General features: G+C 44.1%; 2 protein-coding genes across 6 annotated transcripts in view; one reads left to right on the top strand and one right to left on the bottom strand.

Moving 5' to 3' along the window:
- Positions 1 to 18,212, bottom strand: part of slc47a1 (solute carrier family 47 member 1) — a 30,182-nt gene extending 11,970 nt beyond the window's left edge. The window contains exons 1-12 of the mRNA XM_029121303.2: positions 18,006 to 18,212; positions 16,947 to 17,048; positions 16,466 to 16,534; positions 13,297 to 13,445; positions 12,095 to 12,137; positions 11,420 to 11,464; positions 10,409 to 10,506; positions 10,175 to 10,272; positions 5,809 to 5,922; positions 5,354 to 5,421; positions 5,077 to 5,185; positions 317 to 392 (exon numbers count right to left, since the gene is read on the bottom strand). Of these exons, the coding sequence (XP_028977136.2) occupies positions 317 to 392; positions 5,077 to 5,185; positions 5,354 to 5,421; positions 5,809 to 5,922; positions 10,175 to 10,272; positions 10,409 to 10,506; positions 11,420 to 11,464; positions 12,095 to 12,137; positions 13,297 to 13,445; positions 16,466 to 16,534; positions 16,947 to 17,048; positions 18,006 to 18,212 (1,178 nt within the window). The remainder of the gene's footprint in view (positions 1 to 316; positions 393 to 5,076; positions 5,186 to 5,353; positions 5,422 to 5,808; positions 5,923 to 10,174; positions 10,273 to 10,408; positions 10,507 to 11,419; positions 11,465 to 12,094; positions 12,138 to 13,296; positions 13,446 to 16,465; positions 16,535 to 16,946; positions 17,049 to 18,005) is intronic.
- Positions 18,213 to 20,090: 1,878 nt separating this feature from the next.
- Positions 20,091 to 27,071, top strand: tmigd1 (transmembrane and immunoglobulin domain containing 1). Of its 5 annotated transcripts, none has more exons than XM_010898207.4 (7): positions 20,091 to 20,186; positions 20,278 to 20,384; positions 22,271 to 22,363; positions 22,657 to 22,923; positions 23,918 to 24,205; positions 24,705 to 24,817; positions 26,880 to 27,071. In XM_010898207.4, exons 3-7 carry the CDS (start codon positions 22,297 to 22,299, stop codon positions 26,916 to 26,918), a joined length of 774 nt encoding a protein of 257 aa, XP_010896509.2. In that variant the 5' UTR covers positions 20,091 to 20,186; positions 20,278 to 20,384; positions 22,271 to 22,296; the 3' UTR covers positions 26,919 to 27,071. The 5 variants fall into 5 exon arrangements, with proteins under 5 accessions (XP_010896509.2, XP_010896510.2, XP_010896508.2 ...); XM_010898208.4 differs by having other exon boundaries at positions 20,106 to 20,186; positions 20,281 to 20,384; XM_010898206.5 differs by having other exon boundaries at positions 20,119 to 20,186; positions 20,264 to 20,384.
- The last annotated feature ends 192 nt before the right edge of the window (positions 27,072 to 27,263 follow it).

The raw sequence follows: 27,263 nt of genomic DNA, 5'->3' as shown, positions 1-27,263 counted from the left end.
TACTCCCCAGACAATCACATAAAGCTCACAGATGACAAAGGAGTTTGCTTTATCGGTAAAATATATCTTGTTGTCTTTGTACTATTTTTGTTGAATACTGGGTTTGAATGATTTGCCCATCATTGCATTCTGTATATATTTACATTTTACGCAGCATTCCAACTTTCTTGGAAACTGGGTTGTAGCTCTAAAGCTTCCTGTAGACAATGGAATATTTTGAGTCTGACCTCTGACATCATGCCCTGCCCATGGATGTAACTTAATGTCACAGATGTCTTAATATATATTTGTAAATAATAAAGACTTCGATACTCACTGGTCTTTGGTAAAGATTAAGCCTAAGGAATTTCTGGAACAACCAATGGCAATTCCCTGCAATAAAGCCAGCCCACCTGCAACACAAAGTACAGCAACTAACACAACATGTAGACCAATAAATATAGACCACAATATAGACCAACATACAGATGGAAAATTATACAACCCTGTTTCAAAAGATTTTGGGAAGCAGCATACAATGCAAATAAAAGCAGAATGCAATGATGTGCAAATCATTTACCCCTGTATTTTACTGAAAATAGTACAAAGACAACATATCAAATGTTGAAACAGAGAAATGTTATTGTTTTTGGGAAAATATGCAGTCTGGTCCAGAAATAATTGGACAATGGTACAAGTTTTGTTATTTTGGCTGTTAACCAAAATATATTCAAGTTGGGAATTACAGCTCTTTAATATGCAGCCTGCTCTTTTTCAAGGGACCAAAAGTAATTGGACAATTGACTCAAAAGCTGTTTCATGGAGAGGGGTTGGCAATTCCTTTGTTATTTCTTCATCATTTAAGCAGGTAAGAGGTCTGGAGTTGATTCCAGGTGTGGTATTTGCATTTGGAACCTGTTGCTGTGAACCCACAACATGCGGTCAAAGGAACTCTCAATGTAAATGAAACACATCCATCCTGAGACTTCAAAAAAACTAAACATCAGAAAGATAGCAGGAACATTAAGTGTGGCCAAATCAACAGCTTGGTCACAAAACAAAATGCACTGGTGAGCTCTGCAACACAAAAAGGCTTGGACATCCACAGAAGACAACAATGGTGAATGGTCATAGGTTCCTTTCCATGGTAAAAAAAAAAAACTTTCACAACATCCAGCCAAGTGAAGAACACTCTCCAGGAGGTAGGCATATCATTATCCAAGTCTACCATAAAGATAAGACTTCATGAGAGAAAATTCTGTGGGTTCACCACAAGGTGCAAACTATTCATAAGCCTCAAGAATAGAAAGGCCAGATTAGAAAAGCCAAAATACATCTACGAAAGCCAGCCCAGTCCTGGAACAGTATTCTTTGGACAGATTAAACTAAGATCAACCTGTACCAGAATCAAGAAAAAAGTATGGAGAAAGCTTGGAACGGCTTATGATCCGAAGCATACCACATCATCTGTAAAACATGGTGGAGGCAGTGTGATCGCATGGGCATGCATGGCTTCCAATGGCACTGGGTCACTAGTGTTTATTGATGATGTGACAGGAGACAGAAGCAGCCAGATGAATTCTGAAGTGTATAGGGAAATATACTGTCTGCTCAGATTCAGCCAAGTTGATTGGACAGCGCTTCACTTTACAGATGGAAAATGACCCAAAACATAATGCAAAAGCAACCCAGGAGTTTTTTAAGGCAAAAGAAGTGGAATATTCAGCAATATCAAAGTCAATCATCTAATTTCATGAGCATGGATTTCACTTGCTAAAGACATAATTTAAGGCAGAAAGCCCACAAACAAACAATAATTGAAGAAAAGCATCACAAAGGAGGAAACCCAGCGTTTGGTGATGTCCATACGTTCCAGACTTCAAGCAGTCATTGCCTGCAAAGGATTCTCAAAAAAAAACATTTTATTTATGATTGTGTTAATTTGTCCAATTACATTTGAACCCCTGAAATAAGGGGACTGTGTATGAAATGGTTGCAATTCCTAGACGTTTCATACAATATTTTTGTTCAACCCCTTGAATTAAAGTAGAAAGTATGTACTTCAATTGCATCTCCATTGTTTCATTTAAAATCTATTGTGGTGGCATACTGAGACAAAATTATGAATGACTGTGTCAGTGTCCAAATATTTCCGTATCTAACTGTATGCTCACTTTTAATTTGATGCCAGCAACATATTTCCAAAAAGTTGGGACATGGGCATGTTTACCACTGTGTTGCATCACCTCTTCTTTACTGTGATGTAGTATTGAAAGTGAAATATATTTTCCATATTATCCATTATTGCCTGATATAGGACTTCAGATGCTTAACAGTTCAGGGTCTCCTTTGTTGTATTTTTCTCTCTCTCTCTCTTTTTTGTTTCATTATGCGGCAAATATTTTCAATGGGTGACAGGTCTGGAAAGAAGGCAGGCCAGTTTAGCACCCAGACTCTTTTACCATGGACCATGCTATTGTAATACATGCAGAATGTGGTTTGGCATTGTCTTGTTGAAATAAGCTTGGCCTTCCCTGACAAAGAAGATTTCTGGATGGCTGCATATATTGCTCCAAAACCTGTATATACACAGATGTGCAAGTCACCCATGCCATGTGCACTAATGCACCTCTTTGAAAGAGAACCACTTTGCCAAGGTCTGTCGCTCTGCTCCTGTAGACTCACAAAACGCAGAGCATCATTCTCGGTCAACAAAAATCATCCACAATGTGAGTTCAGGTCCAGTCAATTTGAAGTTTCTGTCATACAGCCACTGCGTCGTATTCCGCTGGCTCTTCGCGAACAAGTTGACGTTGAGCTTAGAAACATACTTGAACAGGACATCATCGAACTAGTCGACGCATCCCCTTGGATCTCTATAACTTGGTGATCGCAAGAAAGAAGTCAGGGGCCCTACATGTCTGTATGGAGCTCCAATCAATGAACAAGGCTGTCATTCCTGATTCATATCCACTGCCCACCACTGAGGAACTCACAGCCATGCTCTATGGCTCCAACGTCTTCCCCTGTTTTGGCCCATTTTGACACCACCAGCCCTACTCTTGTCACCTGAGACGCATCGGCTTTCACCTCCCTCAACCCAACAGGGTGAGCGTGAGGTGCTACATGGCCGTTCCTTCACCCTGAGGCCCTCACCGCCCTGCTGTCAACGCCAGGCACAGGCCACAGACCACTGAGACTCCACCAAAGGTCTGGTCGCCTCCACCATTATAACTGCAACCTCAAGTTCGCAGCAGGACGTGGCAATGCGGTTGCAGATCTGATCTCCCGCTCGGTCTCTGCCACGGGGCCACTCATGAGTTCAGGCTGTGGGGAACAGGAGATCATCCAGATGCTGCATGAATCTCTTCAGGCCCCAGTGTCTCTCCCCGAGCTGAAGGAGGCTTCAGAACAGGATCCAGTTATCTCCCAGCTCTGCACTTACACCTGGAACAGCTGACAACGAGAAGTACCTGAGGAATTGTATGCCTTCTCTCCTGCTGGAATGAGTCTTTGGGCATCGTAAAACTCAAGCAGAGATTCAGAGACCTGGTGTGGTGGAATTGACCGAGAAATTGAAGCTCTCGTCAAGGATTGCTTAGCCTGCTTGTTGAGGCAAAACTGGTCATCAGGCTCCTCCATCTATGCAGTTCCTCACATGGCCTAGGGAGCGCTGGGACCCTGGGAGCCCTGGGAGCACTTGCAATTGGACATTTGCAGGGAGATCCATGGGGTTGCCCATCAGCAGTGGTTCCTGGTGGTGGCTTATGACCTACACTCGAAATGGCCAGAGGTCATTGTGGTTGTCTCTGTTATGTCTCGGGTCATCATAGATTTTTTAAAGTCCTTTGGGGTTTTGCTCTTACCAGAGAAACCAGGTCACAGTTTGTCTCAGTCGAACAGTCATCCTACCTTGGAAGCAAAGGTGTCTGTCATATTTGTACCACCACCCCAGGCTAATTGAAGGGTGGAGCGTTTGAATCAGCCCAGGGACGTCCATTGAAAAAAGCCCTCCACAACACACTGTTACACTACTGACAAGCACACCATTCCAATACAGGCATGTTACCTGCTTCCTTTATGCTGGGCCATGAGCTCAAATTATCCGATGACAGGCTCCGCCCACTCAGCCTCACACCACTGTCCTCACACCACTGTCCTCACAACACTGTCCTCACAACACTGTGCCTCAGTCTCCCCCACGGCCCGCTCGATGGGGACTCATCCGCTCGTGGGGGACTCGTCCCCGTCCCTACCACCTACAGGACTCGTCCCCGTCCCTACCACCTACAGGACTCGTCCTCGTCCCTACCACCTACAGGACTCGTCCCCGTCCCTACCACCTACAGGACTCGTCCTCATCCCTACCACCTATGGGACTCGTCCCCGTCCCTACCACCTATGGGACTCGTCCTCGTCCCTACCACCTACGGGACTCGTCCTCGTCCCTACCACCTATGGGACTCGTCCTCGTCCCTACCACCTATGGGACTCGTCCTCATCCCTACCACCTATGGGACTCGTCCCCGTCCCTACCACCTATGGGACTCGTCCTCGTCCCTACCACCTACGGGACTCGTCCTCGTCCCTACCACCTATGGGACTCGTCCTCGTCCCTACCACCTATGGGACTCGTCCTCGTCCCTACCACCTACGGGACTCGTCCTCGTCCCTACCACCTACGGGGCTTCGAAACTAGATTTCCTGTTGGAACTCCTGTGAGGGGGAGAAAATGTTATGTATGGATACTGTGCTTACAGTTCTACATTATTAGTTACAGCACCACACAGGGCTGTGATAGTTTAGTTATGCCTGATGTATGGTTGATTGGTTCGTTCTGTAACGTGACAACTATGTGAGTAAAGCAGATAGCACTGTCTACAAATCACTGTCACAGACTCTTTATTTCAAACATAACAAAATGGTGGCTACAATTGAAATGTATTTGAAATGTACTACATGACACCATATGCGCTACATTAGTGGTTTTGATGTATTCACTATTATTCTACAATGTGGAAAATAGTAACATTTAAGAATTCAGAAAGAAAATAATCTGCTGGCTGGGAAATGGTTCCAACAGAAAAAAGAGCTGACCTGAGAGGAGCAGGGCTACTTTACAGGTCAGTAGTGCCTGGGAGGTGTTTCCTGCCCCCAGGGCATTCCCCACACGCACGCAAGCAGCTGCATGGACACCTAGAGGGAACTGGACAAGAGACCCCACAGGTGTTTTCATGGCATAGAGAAGGCAAGATGCCTGTGTATTAGTTTGATTATCATGTCTATGAGAGCACAGCCATGAGGGTCAGGTTTTCTATGTTGAAATGGTGAAGGAGCTCAGTGGCGATGTTAGAGGTGGTTTTGGGTCCCTCACCATGTATGTAATGGCTCCGATCTCCAACAACACATGCTGAGCAGCCAGGTCTACCTCTCCAAGCATTCCTGAAGAACGGCAGAGAGAGACAGAACAGGAGGGAGGAGAGAGAAGTGAGGTGAGAGACAGAAAAGGAGGGAGGAGAGAGGAGAGGAGAGAGAGACAGAAAAGGAGGGAGGAGAGAGAGGAGAGGAGAGAGAGAGACAGAACAGGAGGGAGATGTGGGAGGAGAGAGAGACAGAACAGGAGGGAGGAGAGAGGAGAGGAGAGAGAGACAGAAAAGGAGGGAGGAGAGAGAGGAGAGGAGAGAGAGAGACAGAACAGGAGGGAGATGTGGGAGGAGAGACCACAAACTCCTGTTAGGGAAGAGTAGTTGTCCACACACAGACAGAAACACAAACAGACACACAGACACAGACAGGGACACACACAGTCAGTCAGAGAGATTGACTGACCAGCGAGGAAGCCTCCTATCTCCCAGACCCACCACTCGAAGCAGACCATCAGGGTACTGGGGACAGCCAGCTGCATGTAGGAGCCCCAGTCCTGGAGGCATTCAGTGGTCCAGCCTGGAGGAGCACACCAGCCAAATAAGCATTCACATGTAAACACACACATATACACACAGATACTTCACACGTACACACCACACCTGTCCTCACAAGGTTTCTAGACTAGACAACAACTACCGCTTATAAACACCAGGAGGAGACAAAGGCAGAACTGTCTCCTCATCTCTCCCACTGTAGACTGAAATATAAGTTATAATCCTCATAAAATCGTGCAGAGCAACCTGAAGCCTTTTAGATTCAGTTCAAATAAGGTCTGTGTTTTGTGTAGGCTTATGCCACCTCAGAGTTCGATAACTGTGTAAATATCTATAGAACCAGGTAACGGTTTTTTGTACCTACATTTAGCCAGCATTTTTTGGAGAGTAAAATAATGCAAATATGTTGCCAAATGTCATCTTGTCTTGACACGATTAACATGGTTGTCAAAGGACCAAGCCGGGGTAAGGCCTTATTCAAAGTGAATCTGAAATCCCTAGTGGGATAAATGAATGGTGTACAGCGGAAGCAAGTATGAAAGCAAGTCTATTTATATAGCACAATTCATACATCAAAGCAATTCAATGTGCTTTACTAAGACAAATATATGAAAGTACAATAAGATAAAAACAAATACTCAAATGAAAACATCAAAAGAAATGAAAACATCCTAATAATAAAAAAAACAATAAGAAAACATATAAAGACGAAAAATGGGATAAAAACATAGGAAGCTATAAGGCAAAACCATGTGGGTAAGTTTAAGAGCTCAGTCATAGGCACGTGAGAAGAGAAGTGTTTTTAACCTGGATTTAAAAATTGATACGTTTGGGGCACGTCTAAGATCTTCTGGTAGTTTATTCCACTTTTGTACAGTATAAGTGCTAAACGCAACTTCTCCATGTTTAGTTTGGACTCTGGGCTCTACTAGCTGACCTGTGATCTAGTTTAGAGGCCAAATTACAGTAGTCAACCCTACTAGAGATAAAAGCATGGATGTCATTTTGGGACACCAAGCCTTTGATTCTGGCTATATTTTTTAGATGATAGAATGCTGTTTTGGTGACCGATTTGTTATGACTGTTAAATGTGAGGTCTGAGTCTATCAGAACACCAAGATTACGCACTTGATCCCTGGTTTTTAGGGCCTGAGAATCCAGCTCTTGACTAACACTTATTTTATATTTGTTGCAAAACACAATAATCTCAGTGTTATCTTGGTTTAACTGTAGACAATTTTGGTTCATCCAGGTATTTATGTGCTCTATACAGTGACACAGAGAGTCTATTAAGCTCTTGTCATAAGGTTTGAGAGCCATATATATTTGAGAATCATCAACATAGCTGTGGTAGTTAATGTTGTTGTTCTGTAGAATTTGGCCCAGAGGTAGCATATAGAGATTGAACAGAAGCGGGCCTAGAACTGATCCCTGTGGAACTCCTCATGTCATAGCCACCCTATCAGATTCATGATTACCAATGGTGACAAAGTAACTCACGCCATCTAGATAAGATCTGAACCAATCAAGGACTGTCCCAGAGAGTCTGATGTGTGATGGCAGTGTGTCGAGACGAAGATGTCGAACTGTTTCTTTTTTTATCAGTTGTATTAAAATGGGACATAATAACCAAGTTATGTCTTGGTGGTCATGATGACGGTACAGAGTCCTTGTTAGACTGTGTAGTTCTGATGGCCCGTCTAATACTTATAATGTTTTCACTAAAGAAATACTCAAATTCATTACATTTCACAGTGGACATGAGTTCTGATGCTATCTGCTTTATTGGGTTTGTAAGCTTGTCGACCATGACAAATAGAGTGTGGGTCAATCCATCCATCATCTTCCGCTCATAGGGGTCTTGTTCACGAGTGAGGGAAGGATGGAACGGGAGATTGACAAACGGATCGGTGCAGATTCTGCAGTAATGCGGTCGATGTATCGGTCTGTCATGGTGAAGAAAGAGCTGAGCCGCAAGGCGAAGCTCTCGATTTACCGGTCAATCTACGTTCCTACTCTCACCTATGGTCATGAGCTTTGGGTCATGACCGAAAGGACAAGATCCCAGATACAGGCGGCCAAAATGAGCTTTCTCCGCAGGGTGGCTGGGCGATCCCTTAGAGATAGGGTGAGAAGCTCGGTCACCCGGGAGGAGCTCAGAGTAGAGCTGCTGCTCCTCCACATCGAGAGGGGTCAGCTGAGGTGGCTTGGGCATCTGTTTTGGATGCCTCCGGAATGCCTTCCTGGGAAGGAGTAGACCCCGGGGAAGACCTAGGACACGCTGGAGGGACTATGTCTCCCAGCTGGCCTGGGAACGCCTCGGTGTCCCCCCGGAAGAGCTGGAGGAAGTGTCTAGGGAGAGGGAAGTCTGGGCATCTCTGCTTAGACTGCTGCCCCCGCGCCCCGGCCCCGGATAGAGTGCGGGTATTATTGATATTCTTGTTGATCATTCCCGATAAATGTTGCTGTCTGGCCCTGTGTAACTCATTGTTGAAGCTACCAAGGCTTTGTTTATAGATGTCATAGTAAATTTGAAGTTTAGTTTTCCTCCACTTACATTCCGCTTTCCTACATTCTCTTTTCAGGGTTCTTACCATATTGGTGGTTCTCCATGGTGTTTTCTGTTTCTCATAGTTTTCTTTAACTTTACCAGTAGAACACGATCCATGACATTCAATATTTTGGCATAAAAATGACTGCACCTATTGTTGGAGAGATGACTATGGCTTCCATAAACTGAGCATCAGTACTCTCATTAATGTACCTTTTCTTAACAGAAACAGAGTTTACTGGAACATTCGGAGTGATCCGTGAATCAAAAAAGACACAGAAATGATCAGACATGGCCAAGTCTTTAACCATGACAGAGGAAATATCGAGACCTTTAGAGAGAACCAGATCTAGAATGTGGCCTTGAGTGTGTGTACGCTCTTTCACATGTTGAGTGTCAAGTAGTGCAAAAAGTACTTTGGCATTATTGTCTGTACTATTATCTATGTGGATGTTAAAATCCCCTGTAATAATAAACAAGTTATAATCAATTTATATAACAAAGAGCAGTTCAGCAAAATCATCAATTGTGACGGTGAGGTGACGAACAGCCATGTCATCTCCCGCTTTCCCCGGTTTACTTTTCATTCACGAACACATCCCGGACTTGTCTCTGATTATCACCCACACCTGGTCCCATGTTGCTCCTCTGCTCCCCTCATTTGTTGGTCATTGTTGCTTGTCTATGTTTGTTTTCGTGTATGTGGTGAATGTTCCGTTTTGGTTTATCCCTTTTGTTTTGCAAGTTTTTGGTACAGTGTTATTTTTCATTAAAAACACATCATCGCCTGCCACTCTGCCTGCGTCTGCTTCCTTCTTCTTCACCCCTACGCCATTCGAGACAGAATGACCAACCCTGATAGAATGAACCAGCAGGCTACGACGGAGGAAAATGACCTTGTGAACCGTCAGCTCCTTGAATTCATGCTCGGGACCATACGCTTCCGACAGCTGGAACTGGAAGCTCCCCTTACTGAGGAGCGCATGGAGCAGGTGAGGAGCGCATGGAGCAGGCGATCGTGGAGGGGTGTGGTCGCCTTCGGATCACTGGGACTAAGGAGCTGCTGGCCCGGTATCTGTTCTGGCTGGAGAAGGACATTTCCCCCTTGATCCGGACAACCCAGCCGAGGAGGGCAGCACCACAAGGTAGGGCGAGGTGCCCGACGCCTGGTCCACGTTTTTGGTACTGTGTTATTTTTCATCGCCTGCCACTCTGCCTGTGTCTGGTTCATTCCTCTTCACCCCTATGCTATTCGTGACATCAATAACATTTGCTGAATATCGTGGAGGTTTGTAAATGGTTAAAACACAATTTTGGGGGTACCCTTCAATGTAAAACAGGTATTCAAAAGAAATAAAATTACCTAATGTATTTTCTTGTGTGTGTGTCTTTATCGTGTGTGTGTGTCTTTATCGTGTGTGTGTGTGTGTGTGTGTCTTTATCGTGTGTGTGTGTCTTTATCGTGTGTGTGTGTGTGTGTCTTTATCGTGTGTGTGTGTCTTTATCGTGTGTGTGTGTGTGTGTCTTTATCGTGTGTGTGTCTTTATCGTGTGTGTGTTTGTGTGTGTCTTTATTGTGTGTGTGTGTGTGTCTTTATCGTGTGTGTGTGTGTGTCTTTATCGTGTGTGTGTTTGTGTGTGTCTTTATCGTGTGTGTGTTTGTGTGTGTCTTTATCGTGTGTGTGTTTGTGTGTGTCTTTATCGTGTGTGTGTGTTTGTTTCACCTGCCCAGGTGTTCTTGTGGAGGCCTTTCCAGCGGATGTAGCCATACAGCAGCACACAGAGGGTCATCTGAGCCAAGCTGTTAGCTATAGCAGATCCTCTACACACAGTGAACACACCATTACACAGATATGGAGGATGCGAGGAAAGCCAAGGGGGAATTAATGGTGGAGGACAGGGACATGGAGAAACTGGAGGAGGAAGATGAGGAGGTGGGTGGGATAGGAGAGACGTACGTTACACCCATCTTTAGGCTGAACAGCAGGAAATAGTTCAAAGCCAGGTTGATGATGTTAGCTACAGCTGCTGTGTACATCTGAGGTAGAATGATTCCCTAGGGGATACAAACACCACAAAACATTGAGTCAACTCCACCACAACATACTGAGTCAACTCCAACACAACATACTGAGTCAACTCCACCACAAAACATTGAGTCAACTCCACCACAAAACATTGAGTCAACTCCACCACCAAACACAGAGTCAACTCCACCACAACATACTGAGTCAACTCCACCACAAAACATTGAGTCAACTCCACCACCAAACACTGAGTCAACTCCACCACCAAACACTGAGTCAACTCCACCACAAAACATTGAGTCAACTCCACCACCAAACACTGAGTCAACTCCACCACCAAACACTGAGTCAACTCCACCACCAAACACTGAGTCAACTCCACCACCAAACACTGAGTCAACTCCACCACCAAACACAGAGTCAACTCCACCACCAAACACTGAGTCAACTCCACCACCAAACACTGAGTCAACTCCACCACCAAACATTGAGTCAACTCCACCACCAAACACAGAGTCAACTCCACCACCAAACACTGAGTCAACTCCACCACCAAACACAGAGTCAACTCCGCCACCAAACACAGAGTCAACTCCGCCACAAAACACTGAGTCAACTCCGCCACAAAACACTGAGTCAACTCCGCCACAAAACACTGTCAACTCCGCCACAAAACACTGAGTCAACTCCACCACAAAACACTGAGTCAACTCCGCCACAACATACTGAGTCAACTCCGCCACAACATACTGAGTCAACTCCACCACAAGACATTGAGTCAACTCCACCACAAGACATTGAGTCAACTCCACCACAACACACTCAGTTAACTGTAACACAAAACACTATTTGTTAACTAAACCACAAAATACTCTCATTTCACTTAATCCCAGGACTATATCAGTTAACATTACATCCCATCCACAAACACTCAGTCTGTACCTGGTTCTGTAGGTAGGCGGTCTGCAGCTGGTGTAGGAACATAGCCTGAGCAGAGAAGAACGGTAATGAAGGAGACAATGGAGATTATATCAGATTCAGACTTCAGACAGAATATTCAGGCTCCATACAGAACACAGAAAACGAAGACTAAATACATACCACAGAAAACGAAGACTCCATACAGACCACAGAAAACGAAGACTCCATACAGACCACAGAAAACGAAGACTCCATACAGACCACAAAAAAGAAGACTCCATACAGAACACAGAAAACGAAGACTCCATACAGACCACAGAAAACGTAGACCCCATACAGACCACAGAAAATGAAGACTCCATTCAGACCACAGAAAACGAAGACTCCAAACAGACCAAAGAAAACTAAGACTCCATATAGAACACAGAAAACTATGTTTCCACACAGAACACTCGCTAAGACTCTATTCAGAGCATACAGATGGAATGTTAAGACGCTATTTAGAACATTCAGATGGAACGCAAAGACACTATTCAGAACATTCAGATAGAACGCTAAGACGCTATTCAGAACATTCAGATGGAATGCTAAGATGCTATTCAGAACATTCAGATGGAATGCTAAGAGACTATTCACAACATTCAGATGGAACACCAAGACTCCACACAGAACTTTCAGGGAGGCAGAGTTACTCACAGGAACAGCAGGTAGGTAACAATACACATACAGCTGGGCAATCCTGACCGAGAGAGACAACATAACAATACAACGCATTACAACACAATACAATAGAACAACACAGCCCAATACAACAGAACACAACAACACAAGACAACAAAATATAACAACACAATGCAATACAAAAGAACACAATACAACATTATACAACATAAAATAACACAATACAACACAATACCACATACAAGAACACAATACAACATAATACAACACAATACAATAAAACCCAACACAGTACAACACAAAACAATAATACATTACAATGCAATACAACAGTACAACACGATGGAACACAACACAATGCAATACTGGTTAAGGTTTCTGAGAATACTGTGAATTTTGAAAACCTGCTTGGCTGTTTTGTTACAGTTTGAAATGTGAACAAAAATAAATAAAGATACCTCATCAATATGCAAATATTCAATCCCAAAACCGACACTGTAGATCACTCAAAGGGAGTTTTGAGCCACAACAAAATGAATGAAAACAATCGTATACACAGTGTGTGTGTGTGTGTGTGTGTGTGTGTGTGTGTCTACCTCGCCACCTCTTCCTCCTGGTGCATGACCAGCAGTAGGATGTGTGTGTGTGTGTGTGTGTGTGTGTGTTTACCTCGCCACCTCTTCCTCCTGGTACATGAGCAGCAGTAGGGTGTGTGTGTGTGTGTGTGTGTGTGTGTGTTTACCTCGCCACCTCTTCCTCCTGGTACATGAGCAGCAGTAGGGTGTGTGTGTGTGTGTGTGTGTGTGTGTGTTTACCTCGCCACCTCTTCCTCCTGGTGCATGAGCAGCAGTAGGGTGTGTGTGTGTGTGTGTGTGTGTGTGTGTTTACCTCGCCACCTCTTCCTCCTGGTGCATGACCAGCAGTAGGATGTGTGTGTGTGTGTGTGTGTGTTTACCTCGCCACCTCTTCCTCCTGGTACATGAGCAGCAGTAGGGTGTGTGTGTGTGTGTGTGTGTGTGTGTTTACCTCGCCACCTCTTCCTCCTGGTACATGAGCAGCAGTAGGGTGTGTGTGTGTGTGTGTGTGTTTACCTCGCCACCTCTTCCTCCTGGTGCATGAGCAGCAGTAGGGTGTGTGTGTGTGTGTGTGTGTGTCTACCTCGCCACCTCTTCCTCCTGGTGCATGACCAGCAGTAGGGTGTGTGTGTGTGTGTCTACCTCGCCACCTCTTCCTCCTGGTGCATGACCAGCAGTAGGGTGTGTGTGTTGATCAGGATGCCCCAGCATGGCAGACAGAACAGCAGAAGGATCAGAACTCCCCTCTGCAGAATCACGCCGACATGACGAAGGTTACTGCTACCAAATGTCTAAACACACACACAGACACACACGCAGAGGTATTACGTGCGTAGCTGTTTAAACATGTAGCTGTTACTGTGTGTGTGTGTGCGCGTGCGCGCGTGTGTGTGTGTTGGATTAGGTTTATAATTAGCTTTATGGTTTAGGTTTAAGGGTTAGTATACGATAAGCTGACTTTAGCTACCCAGCAGTCATGTGAGCATGATGTCTTCTTTAGTCATGACCCTCACACACCTTCATCACTTCCATCAACACACAATAATGACCCTAACCAGGGCAGTCATTTTAAATGCCCTGATCACTTCCATCAACACACAATAATGACCCTAACCAGGGCAGTCATTTTAAATGCCCTGAACACTTCCATCAACACACAATAATGACCCTAACCAGGGCAGTCATTTTAAATGCCCTGATCACTTCCATCAACACACAATAATGACCCTAACCAGGGCAGTCATTTTAAATGCCCTGAACACTTCCATCAACACACAATAATGACCCTAACCAGGGCAGTCATTTTAAATGCCCTGATCACTTCCATCAACACACAATAATGACCCTAACCAGGGCAGTCATTTTAAATGCCCTGATCACTTCCATCAACACACAATAATGACCCTAACCAGGGCAGTCATTTTAAATGCCCTGAACATTTCCATCAACACACAATAATGACCCTAACCAGGGCAGTCATTTTAAATGCCCTGAACACTTCCATCAACACACAATAATGACCCTAACCAGGGCAGTCATTTTAAATGCCCTGATCACTTCCATCAGCACACAATAATGACCCTAACCAGGGCAGTCATTTTAAATGCCCTGATCACTTCCATCAACACACAATAATGACCCTAACCAGGGCAGTCATTTTAAATGCCCTGATCACTTCCATCAACACACAATAATGACCCTAACCAGGGCAGTCATTTTAAATGCCCTGAACACTTCCATCAACACACAATAATGACCCTAACCAGGGCAGTCATTTTAAATGCCCTGATCACTTCCATCAACACACAATAATGACCCTAACCAGGGCAGTCATTTTAAATGCCCTGATCACTTCCATCAACACACAATAATGACCCTAACCAGGGCAGTCATTTTAAATGCCCTGAACACTTCCATCAACACACAATAATGACCCTAACCAGGGCAGTCATTTTAAATGCCCTGATCACTTCCATCAGCACACAATAATGACCCTAACCAGGGCAGTCATTTTAAATGCCCTGATCACTTCCATCAACACACAATAATGACCCTAACCAGGGCAGTCATTTTAAATGCCCTGATCACTTCCATCAACACACAATAATGACCCTAACCAGGGCAGTCATTTTAAATGCCCTGAACACTTCCATCAACACACAATAATGACCCTAACCAGGGCAGTCATTTTAAATGCCCTGATCACTTCCAACAACACACAATAATGACCCTAACCAGGGCAGTCATTTTAAATGCCCTGATCACTTCCATCAACACACAATAATGACCCTAACCAGGGCAGTCATTTTAAATGCCCTGATCACTTCCATCAACACACAATAATGACCCTAACCAGGGCAGTCATTTTAAATGCCCTGAACACTTCCATCAACACACAATAATGACCCTAACCAGGGCAGTCATTTTAAATGCCCTGATCACTTCCATCAACACACAATAATGACCCTAACCAGGGCAGTCATTTTAAATGCCCTGATCACTTCCATCAACACACAATAATGACCCTAACCAGGGCAGTCATTTTAAATGCCCTGAACACTTCCATCAACACACAATAATGACCCTAACCAGGGCAGTCATTTTAAATGCCCTGATCACTTCCACCAGCACACAATAATGACCCTAACCAGGGCAGTCATTTTAAATGCCCTGATCACTTCCATCAACACACAATAATGACCCTAACCAGGGCAGTCATTTTAAATGCCCTGATCACTTCCATCAACACACAATAATGACCCTAACCAGGGCAGTCATTTTAAATGCCCTGAACACTTCCATCAACACACAATAATGACCCTAACCAGGGCAGTCATTTTAAATGCCCTGATCACTTCCATCAACACACAATAATGACCCTAACCAGGGCAGTCATTTTAAATGCCCTGATCACTTCCATCAACACACAATAATGACCCTAACCAGGGCAGTCATTTTAAATGCCCTGATCACTTCCATCAATGACCCTAACCAGGGCAGTCATTTTAAATGCCCTGATCACTTCCATCAACACACAATAATGACTCTAACCAGGGCAGTCATTTTAAACTAGTTGCAGGTGGAATGAAACACCCAACACGCGACCGCAGGAATTACTCAGGTTTTCTAACCATCAAAATTCCAGTTTTGCAGAAATACTGATTTGTAATAACAGAAGGTAATCTTTAAACGATAATTTCTAGGAATGCTGATGTATTTCAGAACACTACTGTAGGGTAGAACTTAAATTGAGGCATTACCACATTTCATTTTAACAACAGCAATTGCATAGGGACTAATTTTGTGAAAGCAACAGGACTTAAAAAGGATTCCAACCGACTTGTCTTTGACATTAATAAATATGGTCATGGGGGTGACTGCATCATTACTATATTTTGGTTTGTAAAGCCTTCATCAGCTCCCCAGGCTGTTGAAGTATAAGAGCCTGAGGAATGATTCCCCAGATCTCCACTAAGTTAATAAATCCGCATTTAGTTCTTAAAGCACCACAACGTTGGAACAAAGTACAGAATACTTGCAGTTCTAGTAATTACTTACAGAGGACTGTTTTTTGGGAGGTCTTTGCTGTCTGGGAGTTTCACAAATAACATTTTATATACAGTAAATGTATAATCTATAAGTAGAATAACCATGCTACTCCAGTTAACCAGTACATTTCAAGTTTGAAAGCAAGTGTTTGAGAGGACATTGAGCACACATTGGCATATACAGTATGTGACATAGTAAGATTTTGGCTCAACAGATGTCCTTAATCAGTGGCCAGAATTCCCAGAATTATTTTTTAACTCACCTGAGAGACGAGAGTATCACAGGCTAGAGCTAGGCCGTATCCCGTCGAAGTGGTGGTTACATTGATCACCTGACAGGAAAACACTAACATTTACAACAACAACAACAACATTGTATTAATTATTATAATAACTATAGTCAATCATCAGCCTGCAGGCTGCCAGTCAGTCAGTCACCCAGTTAGTCACCCAGTCAGTCAGCCAGTCACCCAGCCAGTCAGTCACACAGTTAGTCACCCAGTCAGTCAGCCAGTCACCCAGTCAGTCAGTCACACAGTTAGTCAGTCAGAGAGTTTGCTTACAAGCCAGCCATACAGACAGCAAGTCAGTTAGCTTTTCAGTCAGCCAGTCAATCTGTTAACAAGTCAATCATTTAGTCAGCCAGCTAGTCAGCTAATCAGTCTCTTGTCAGTCTGTTATCAGTGAGTTGTCAGTCTAGTCTTTTTTCTCCAGACAAATCAGACAGAGAATCGTGGGTAATACCGCTGATCCCAGAGCATAACCTGCCAGCTCAGCGTTGCCAAGGTGACCACAGAATATGGTGATGACAAATGGCAACAGGAAGTTTAGGATGCGGGACGTCAACTGCAGAGAAATGAACAGATCCATACAGTTCCAGTCAAAGGTTTGGACCTACCCATTCAAGGGTATTTTTTTATTTTATATTATTTTCCACATTGTAGAATAACAGACATGAAATATAAGACATGTTCTCTATTGGCTTGAGGTCCGGGGACAGTTGTCTATTGGCTTGAGGTCCGGGGACAGTTGTCTATTGGGTTGAGGTCCGGGGACAGTTGTCTATTGGGTTGAGGTCCGGGGACAGTTGTCTATTGGGTTGAGGTCCAGGGACTGTTCTCTATTGGGTTGAGGTCCGGGGACTGTTCTCTATTGGGTTGAGGTCCGAGGACAGTTGTCTATTGGGTTGAGGTCCAGGGACAGTTTTCTATTGGGTTGAGATCTGGGGTCTGTTCTCTATTTGGTTGAGGTCCGGGGACTGTTCTCTATTGGCTAGGGACACACCTACAGGGACACACCCATAAAGACCCGCCTATAGAGACACGCTTACAGGGACATGCCTATAGAGAGAGGACTTCTTATTTCTTACAAACAATATTAAAAAGTAAACAACACAAACAAGTGCCTCACCAAAGGTCTGGGGACAGACAGACGATTACAGAACCATACAGAAGAGTTCCAGTGACAGACGGACAGAAGAGTTCCAGTGACAGACGGACAGACAGAAGAGTTCCAGTGACAGACAGACAGAAGAGTTCCAGTGACAGACGGACAGACAGAAGAGTTCCAGTGACAGACGGACAGACAGAAGGGTTCCAGTGACAGACGGACAGACAGAAGAGTTCCAGTGACAGACAGACAGACAGAAGGGTTCCAGTGACAGACGGACAGACAGAAGGGTTCCAGTGACAGACGGACAGACAGAAGAGTTCCAGTGACAGACGGACAGACAGAAGAGTTCCAGTGACAGACGGACAGACAGAAGAGTTCCAGTGACAGACGGACAGAAGAGTCATGCCTCACCAGAGGTCCGGTGAGTTTCAGCACATGATAGAGCTCCTCCCTGTAGGCCAGAGGGATCCAGTGGCAGACGCACACGGAGCGGAACAACTTGGAACTGATCCCTGTAACCATCGACTCCTCGCCTGCACCTCCCACCACCTCCAACCCTGTGGTCCCGGCGAGCAGGTCGGGCCCTGGCAGTGGGTCTGTACAGTCCGTCTTCTCCATTCAGACGAGGGGGAAGAGTGTGAGAGAGAGGGGGAGCAAGGGGATTACAGAACAGGAAAGGGGGAAGAGCGAGGGGGAGGGTGAGAGGGGGAGGGAGAGAGGGGGTGGGAGAGAGGGAGGGAGAGAGAGGGGGGGGTAGAGAGAGAGGGGGGGGGGAGAGAGAGAGGGGGAGGGAGAGAGAGAGGGGGAAGAGTGTGAGAGAGAGGGGGAGCAAGGGGATTACAGAACAGGAAAGGGGGAAGAGAGGGGGAGGGTGAGAGAGAGGGGGAGGGAGAGAGAGAGGGAGGGAGAGAGAGAGGGAGGGAGAGAGAGAGAGGGAGGGAGAGAGAGAGAGGGAGGGAGGGAGAGGGGGAAGGAGAGAGGGGGAGGGAGAGAGAGGGAGGGAGAGAGAGAGGGGGTGGGAGAGAGGGGGAGGGATTAAATAGCCAAAGGTATCAATCAAGAGTCAGTAGTTCGAAGCTTGAGTTTGATGAACTCACACGTACATCATTCATACAAACACACACACAAACACACACACACACACACAAACACGCACATACACGCACACACACGCACACACACGCACACACGCACACACACGCACACACACGCACATTCACACACACACGCACATACACGCACACACAAACACATACACGCACACACAAACACATACACGCACACGCACACACAAACACACACCCAGCTTTGCAACTAACAGCGATAATGAATGGGTCTGTTCATGGGCTCTCCCTCTCTCACTTCCAATCTCTTTTCCCTCCATCTCTCCCTGTCTGTTCTTCTAAGAGGTCATTAATCAGTTACAGAGTGGTGTGTTCAGAGGGTGTATGTGTATAGATTGTGTGTGTGTATTACAGAGCTGAGTTATCTGGAGTGTGTGAACTCTGAACCTGACCTATGTTCTGATTATTGACTGACTGTGTGTGAGTGGGTGGGTGTCAAGACCTCCTGTTCAATGCCCCCCCCCCCCCCGCCTTGTTAAAGTTGGATTTCATTTCAAGTATCACTAGTTAGGTTTAGGATTAGGGAATAAGCTTAAGTTTAGGAATAACAGTTAAGTTAGTAAAGGTTGGGTTAGGGTTATGTTCAGAGAAAAGCTGTGTGTGGGCTTGTATATTTGTGCATCTCTCCCATTGTAACCTTTGGCCCACTTGAATGTCATCTAAAAGGGGAGAGAGAAGAGAGAGAATATAAAGGGAGAGGGGAAGAGAGAGAGACAGACAGGCGTGAGAGAGACAGACAGGCGTGAGAGAGACAGACAAACGGGGTAGAAGGGGAACACAATGAGAGAGTAGGAGACCAAGATCCTGTGTAGACCACAACCACTGACCTGACTACAACCACTGACCTGACTACAACCACTGACCTGACTACAACCACCGACCTGACAACAACCACTGACCTGACTACAACCACCGACCTGACTACAACCACTGACCTGACTACAACCACTGACCTGACTACAACCACTGACCTGACTACAACCACTGACCTGACTACAACCACTGACCTGACTACAACCACTGGCCTGACTAGGCCAGGATGCGGGACGTCATCTTGACAACCACTTGAACAGTAGCACCACACTGCCTTGGAAAGATGCTGTCTGCTGGAACCCTGGAATAATGGAAGCCACTAGAATTAAACACAGGTGCAGGTCAATTAACTTGGTGTGTGATAATGAATGTGATGGTTACACCTGAGATAATGTGGTAATTGTTATTACAAGAGGTGTGGATGCTAATCTGGTGATTCTTTTTTATTCCAATTTGAAAACACATTCTCATCTCAGAATAAAAAAGGGGTGGAATATGATTTGTAGGTTAAGATGGTCAAAAGAACACACTCCCTCTCGTTGAGTTCAACATCAAACTCAGCAAATAGTTAATGCTGTTGCTATAAAACAGTTGATGTGTTGGCTTAGAAAGAGAGAGACAGTGAGAGAGGGAGTGAGAGAGGGAGTATGAGGAGGTGAGTACACTTCTGGCAAAGGCTATAAATTCCTTGGTTACAAAACTGTATATAAAGTATTTCAAGTTATGAGTCAGATCTCTACAATCAGCAGATACACATCTCTGGACAACTGAACCACAGAACTTAAAGGGAACCACCAAAGAACGGCCAGGAATCAACCACAGAAAATAAAAGGGAACCACCACAGAACTGAAGGTAAACAGTGCATAAGTGTCACTGTGACCATCTTGGTGTTTCTGTATTCCTTGACAGACATTCAGATTTTTTATTTAATCTTGTACTGCATTTACCTGCGTAAACCTGGTTATCGTTTTACCATCTCCGGACAGAATAACTGTCTTTAACTCTGAAACTGCCATTCTGAAACCAGGTTGCCGTCTCGAGAAAGAATAGCTGTTTAACTCTAGAGACACTTTGGACCCGGAACAGTGTTCCTCATGGGCCCGGAACCGTGTTCCTCATGGGCCCGGGAACCGTGTTCCTCATGGATAAGGTGTTATAAGGAAGTGGATGGTGGAGTTTTGAACTATTGCTGTAGTTTTGAAAGTGAAATGTTTTCCCATTTTTGCTTGGTATAGGATTTCAGTTGCTTAACAGTTCGGGGTCTCTTTTGTTTTTCATAATGAGCCAAATGTTTTCAATGGAAGACAGGTCTGGACTACAGGCAGGCCAGTTTAAATCCCAGACTCTTTCACAACGGAGCCATGCTATTGTAATACATGCAGAATCTGGATTGGCATTTTCTTGCTGAAACAAGCAAGGTCTTCCCCAAAAAAGACGTTTTCTGGATGGCTCCAAAACCATTATATTGTTCAGCATTAATAGTGCCTTTGCAGAAGTGCAAGTCACCCATGCCATGTTCATTAATGCACCCCCATACCATCACAGATGCTGGCTTTTGAACTGTTTTCTGATAACAAGCCGGATGGTCCCTCTCCTCTTTAGCCCAGAGGACGCAGTGTTCATGATTCCCCCCCAGAAATGTCACATTTTGATTAGTCAGACCACAGGACAGTTTTCCACATTTCCTCAATCCAGCTGAAATGAACTCAGGCCCAGAGAAGGAGGTAGCGTTTCTGGATCTTATTTATATCTGGTTTCTTCTTTGCATGGTAGAATTTGTACTTGCATTTGTGGATGCTGTGACATAATGTGTTCACGGACAGTGGTTTTCAGAAGTGTTCCTGAGCCCATGCAGTGATGTCCACTACAGAATCGTCTGTTTTTAATGCAGTGCCACCTGAGGGCCCAAAGATCACAGCCTTGTCCCTTTTGGCCTGTCCCTGGAATACAATGATTTGTCCAGATTCTCTGAATCTTTTAATGATATTATTATGTATCATAGATGACGAGATCCCCAAACTCTTTGCAATTCTACATTGAGAAACATTATTCTTAATTGTTGCACTATTTGCCATGGCTTTCAATTTTTACTTCTGACAGACCCATCCTCTCTGGAATGATCTTTTAGTAACCAATCATGCTACTAACCTGTCGCCAAATGACAAAATTAGTTGTGTGATTTTCCACCATGTTTAGTTGTTTAGCATTACACAACTTGTCCAGTCTTTTGTTGCCTCTGTCCCAATGTTTTTTCTGTCATCAAATTTAAATTCTGTCATCATATTTTTATAAATAAATAAATAAAATGTCTCAGTTTCAACATTTGATATGTTGTCTTTGCGCTATTTTCAATTGAATATGGAGTTTAAATGATTTGCACATGACTGCATCGTATTAGTGGTTATGTTGTGGTCTATTGGGGGGAGTATTTGTATTGGGGGGGGTCATCGTATTAGTGATAATGTTGTGGTCTATTGGGGGGAGTATTTATTTTGGGGGGTCATTGTATTAGTGGTTGTTTTGTGGTATTGGGAGGAGTATTTATTTTGGGGGGGTCATTGTATTAGTGGTTATGTTGTGGTCTATTGGGGCGAGTATTTGTATTGGGGGGGTCATCCTATTAGTGGTTATGTTGTGGTCTATTGGGGGGAGTATTTATTTTGGGGGGGTCATCGTATTAGTGGTTATGTTGTGCACCTCCAGGCCATTGTATTGTATCCTGTTTCCTCCTCTCTCAGTAGGTAGGGGAGGGGTTTCCGGTAAGATGACGACGTCAGGGACATTGGGCATGTTTCTTCTGATGCTCTACTCGACCACGCTACCGACATCAGGTGAGACTAACCTCGAAATCCTGACCTCTGACAGCTGACCTTCAAACTGTCAAATAGTTCTCTTGTAGAAGAATACTAAACTTATTTCAAACAACAGGAATTATTTCAGAACAAACTGACTGGTTCAATCATCCTTGTCCTTTTTCAGGTGGAATGATTACTGTCATAATACAATCATTCACCTCATAGCCTTCAAGTTTATTCCTCTACACATTTATTAAACCCTTCCCCGTTTCCATCTATCTTCTCTCTCTCTGTCTCTGTCTCTGTCCCTCCCTCCCTCCCTCCCCCAGGTTTGGAGTTGCTCTCGGAACCGGCGGTGAGTGGAGGGTTTGTCTCTACAGAGCTGAACAGCACAGTGTCTCTAACCTGTGTGTCTGAGGGGACAGAGTTGGAGTGGCTGAGGAACGGTCATTTGATCAGGGTTGCCGAGGGCAACACCCAGGGCACCAGCAGGGTCTGCATCTGGCCGGTAACCCACGACGACAATGCAGCCATCTTCACTTGTCAGCAGAAGAACGATACAAGCATGAATGCCTCGGTCCAACTGGAGGTCACCTGTAGGTCACACACACGCAGACACACACACACACACAATTTTATAATATTTTGTATTTTTTGTCAATTTGACATCCGGGGCTATAGCCCTGGACGCTCAGGCCTAACAACGCCAGTGTCTCTAGGTAGAGTTCTTTCTCTGTCCAGTGTTTTTTTCCCATCTTAATCATTTCTTTTTATTGGCCAGTCTGAGATATGGCCTTTTCTTTACAACTCTGCCTAGAAGGCCAGCATCCTGGAGTCGCCTCACTGTTGATGTTGAGGTGTATTGTGGGTACTATTTAATGAAGCTACTAGTTGAGGACCTGTGAGGCGTCTGTTTGTCAAACTAGACACTCTAATGTATTTGTCCTCTTGCTCAGTTGTGCAACTGGGCCTCCCACTCTTCTTTCTATTCTTGTACAAGATCTTCAGTTTCTTGTCAACTTCTCACACTGAATAGCTCTCATTTCTCAGAACAAGAATAGAAAGAATAAGAAATTTTGTTTGGGGCCATTTTGAGACTGTAAACGAACACACAATTTCTGATCCTCTAGATAGCCAATTAGTCTAAAGGACAGTTTTATTGCATCTTTAATCAGCAAAACAATTTTCAGCTGTGCTAACATAATGGCAAAAGGGTTTTCTAATGATAAATTAGCCTTTCATAATGATAGACTTGGATTAGCAAACAACGTGGAACACAGGTGAGATGGTTGCTGATAATGGGCCTCTGTATGCCTATGTAGATATTCCATAAAAAATCTGCCGTTTCCAGCTACTATAGTCACTAATAATGTTGTAAATGATTATTGTTATTTTAAATGACAACAAATGTGCTTTTCTTTCGAAAACAAGGACATTTCAAAGTGAACCCAAACTTTGGAACGGTAGTGTGTGTTCATCAAAATAAAGGAAATTTGATGTCAGTGTTTTTGTCCCATTCCATCTCTTTACTATACCTGAGCCACTCGTTCACTGACCTCTAAACCCTGACCCCTTAACTCTGTCACCCAGATGCCCCATTGAACTCTGTGATGGAGGAGGTGCTGGTGGAGGAGACGAGAGAGCTGGTAATGTCTTGTGACGTATTTGCCAACCCTCCAGTCTCTGTTTTATGGGAGCAACACGGAGCTCCCATCGACCTATCAGAAAGCGGCTTCCAGATGACGAATGATGGCATCACATCTCGTCTGAGGCTGGGGAAGGTGGCCAGGGCCAAGCACCAGGGTCTCTACAGCTGTGTGACGACATCCCCTAAATATCCAACACCAAATAACAAGTCCTTCCAGGTCACCGTCAATGGTAAGAGAAGGCTCCGACTCCCACAATGCAACATAGTTAGTGCTCTCTGTCTGACAGCATTTACATGAAAGAGACCTTTCTCGAGGCATCTCATTGTGTTTCTTTCTGTCTGACAGCATTTACATGAAAGAGACCTTTCTCAAGGCATCTCATTGTGTTTCTTTCTGTCTGACAGCATTTACATGAAAGAGACCTTTCTCAAGGCATCTCATTGTGTTTCTTTCTGTCTGACAGCATTTACATGAAAGAGACCTTTCTCAAGGCATCTCATTGTGTTTCTTTCTGTCTGACAGCATTTACATGAAAGAGACCTTTCCTGAGGCATCTCATTGTGTTTCTTTCTGTCTGACAGCATTTACATGAAAGAGACCTTTCTCAAGGCATCTCATTGTGTTTCTTTCTGTCTGACAGCATTTACATGAAAGAGACCTTTCTCGAGGCATCTCATTGTGTTTCTCTCCCCTGTTCTCTCCCCTGTTCTCTCCTCACCCCTCTGTAGATAAGACTCTTCAGGTGCAGTTGGATCTGATCTTCCCCATCATAGCGGGTGTGGTGGTGATAGGATTAACCACGCTGCTGGCTGTCATCGCCCGCTGGAAGAGGATCACACAGGTAACACACACACACACACAGGTAACACACACACACACACAGGTAACACACACACACACACAGGTAACACACACACACAGGTAACACACACACACACACAGGTAACACACATACAGGTAACACACACACAGGTAACACACACACATACAGGTCACACACACACACATACAGGTAACACACACATATACAGGCTTGGAATGTTGTCATTTTAGGGGCAAGGTCATTTGGCCTTCGGTATCACAAAAATTTTTAGGGCACAAAGTCCATTGAGTGAAATAAGAGGATTTGGAGCTTACAAATAAACAACTTGAATTGTTGATAAGATCCAGAAAAGGGACCAAGCAAGCCTAGTTCATGTGGCCCGCAATGAATGTGATAAATGTGGTTACCACCCTCACTGGATTGAAAGCCGGGTCTCGATGTCTTAACCGCGACATCCCGGTGCTATGGGCTGGTACAGGGTCGGTATAACATCAGGACATTAGATCATTTTATCATGGGTTAACATCATGCCATGTTTGAATATTTTGTTTCTTATTAAGTTTACCTCCACCACAAATAGCATCTATTAAATGTATGGCTTGTGCCACAAGCCATTTTAATAAATTATTAGCCAGTAATAGGCTTACTAGTATCTAACTTACTACTTGAACTTAACACGGCCAAATCTTTTTCATGGCACAAAAGCCTTTTTTGTCAAGTGAAAAGACTCGAGAATCGTGGAAACCCCTACGATTTTACTGCCCAAGGGGTTGTGATCTAGCCTACATTACCACATAAATAATGCACGGATGCGTACTTCGAAAATGCACCAGATATAGTTGCAATATAAGCATGAACAGTTTTATTTTAGGCTTACTACAACGTAGATACTGAAGGTAATAGCCAGCAACGTTTTCATCTATACAGAACAAATCCTAATACCAGAACGAGATTCAAACGCAAGACCTATTGGTTGCAGGTCTACGTCTCTAACCAGAACGCTATTTATCAAAGGGCAGTCAGTCAGTCAGTCATTCAGTTAGTCAGTCTGTAAGAGACATTCATTCTTGGAATGCATGACATAAAAACATGCATTATTCACTTTTTAATATCATATTTTGAATGATAAATTATTACAGCTGATTAGTTTTTTCCACATTAAAAGTTTAATTATCATGTTTTAATTGCATCTATTCCTGCCTCAAAAGTTTTATAGAATCTGTTTAATTTCAGAAGTTTTAGTAGTGAGCGTTCACATGATAACAGGCTAGGGTACTGGCAGTCAATGTAACGTTAAAGCTAGTTAGCCAGAAGGATAACATTACCTCAGTTACCCAAAAGTAAACCACTAAGAAACCTTTAACATCACAATCACCTGTGTTAATGAGTACGACCTAAATAAACAAATATAGTGACTCATTTTTGTGTCTTTTTTGTTTTTAAATCTTTCACCATAAAAGCGATGTCAAATCTAGTGTTACTTATCAGAGATTTTGACAGTAGCAGGGGCACAAAGGCCATGGTTGCCATAGAGTGTACAATGATTTTCGGTGCATCACGGCCAGATTGAAGGACAACGGTCGACATCGTGAAATTCCTACGCTGAACATATCCACACAAATATCCACACACACATCCATCCACACACATATCCACACAAAAATCCACACACACACATATACACAAACATATCCACACACACATCCACACACACATCCACACACACACATATATCCACACAAAAATCCACTCACACACACACATCTACACAAACATATCCAAACACATTTCCAGACATATCCAGCTTCAATAGTCATTTACAATATTGCCAATGTCACTGTATTTCTGATCAATTTGATGCTATTTTAAATTGTTATTTGATGTTATTTTTTCTTTCAAAAATAAGGACATTTCAAAGTGACCCCAAACTACTGAACGGTAGTGTGTGTGTTCATCAAAATAACACACACATATCCACTCACATATAACCACACACACACACATCTACACACACACTAGCATTACCTTGACGATACACAAGGACAGGCATAACAGCAAACTTTCTGTTTCCCATTGACAGTGCTGCAAGCCTGCTCCCAACTTCGACAACAGCCAGTGAGATCAGAGGATTTGGTCACGAGCCATTTCATTGGAGGGCAGCTCCAGTGAGAGACTGTGATTTGATTCTGATAATCAGTTTGTTGGGCAGTACTGTGAATCAGACAGTGGTTTATTTTTAAATCAATTCTTATTAAAGATATTGTGTTCTGTCTTTCTTTCAGCTGTGCGTGTGTGTATGCGTGTCTCTTTATATGTTTGTATGTGTGTTTGTGTGTTTGACCCAGTTCAAATCATATATAGACTAAGGATGTGCCGACTCTTATGGGAGGATATTGATTACTAAACTCCATTTAGTTCTATTTCTAGAACTTCTAGTTCTGTCCTGAGACTCCTGTAGATCTAA

Source organism: Esox lucius, chromosome 7, assembly GCF_011004845.1.
Source record: "Esox lucius isolate fEsoLuc1 chromosome 7, fEsoLuc1.pri, whole genome shotgun sequence".
Classification (NCBI taxonomy): domain Eukaryota; kingdom Metazoa; phylum Chordata; class Actinopteri; order Esociformes; family Esocidae; genus Esox; species Esox lucius.
Note: the sequence above shows the minus strand (reverse complement) of the source record. Positions and strands in the feature narration are given on the sequence as shown.

Coding starts and splice junctions, on each gene's coding strand:
- tmigd1 (XM_010898207.4), top strand. CDS start 22,297: ATGACGACGTCAGGGACATTGGGCATGTTTCTTCTGATGCTCTACTCG. Junction 24,206..24,704: donor CTTCCAGGTCACCGTCAATG/GTAAGAGAAGGC, acceptor ACCCCTCTGTAG/ATAAGACTCTTCAGGTGCAG. Junction 24,818..26,879: donor GCTGGAAGAGGATCACACAG/GTAACACACACA, acceptor TCCCATTGACAG/TGCTGCAAGCCTGCTCCCAA.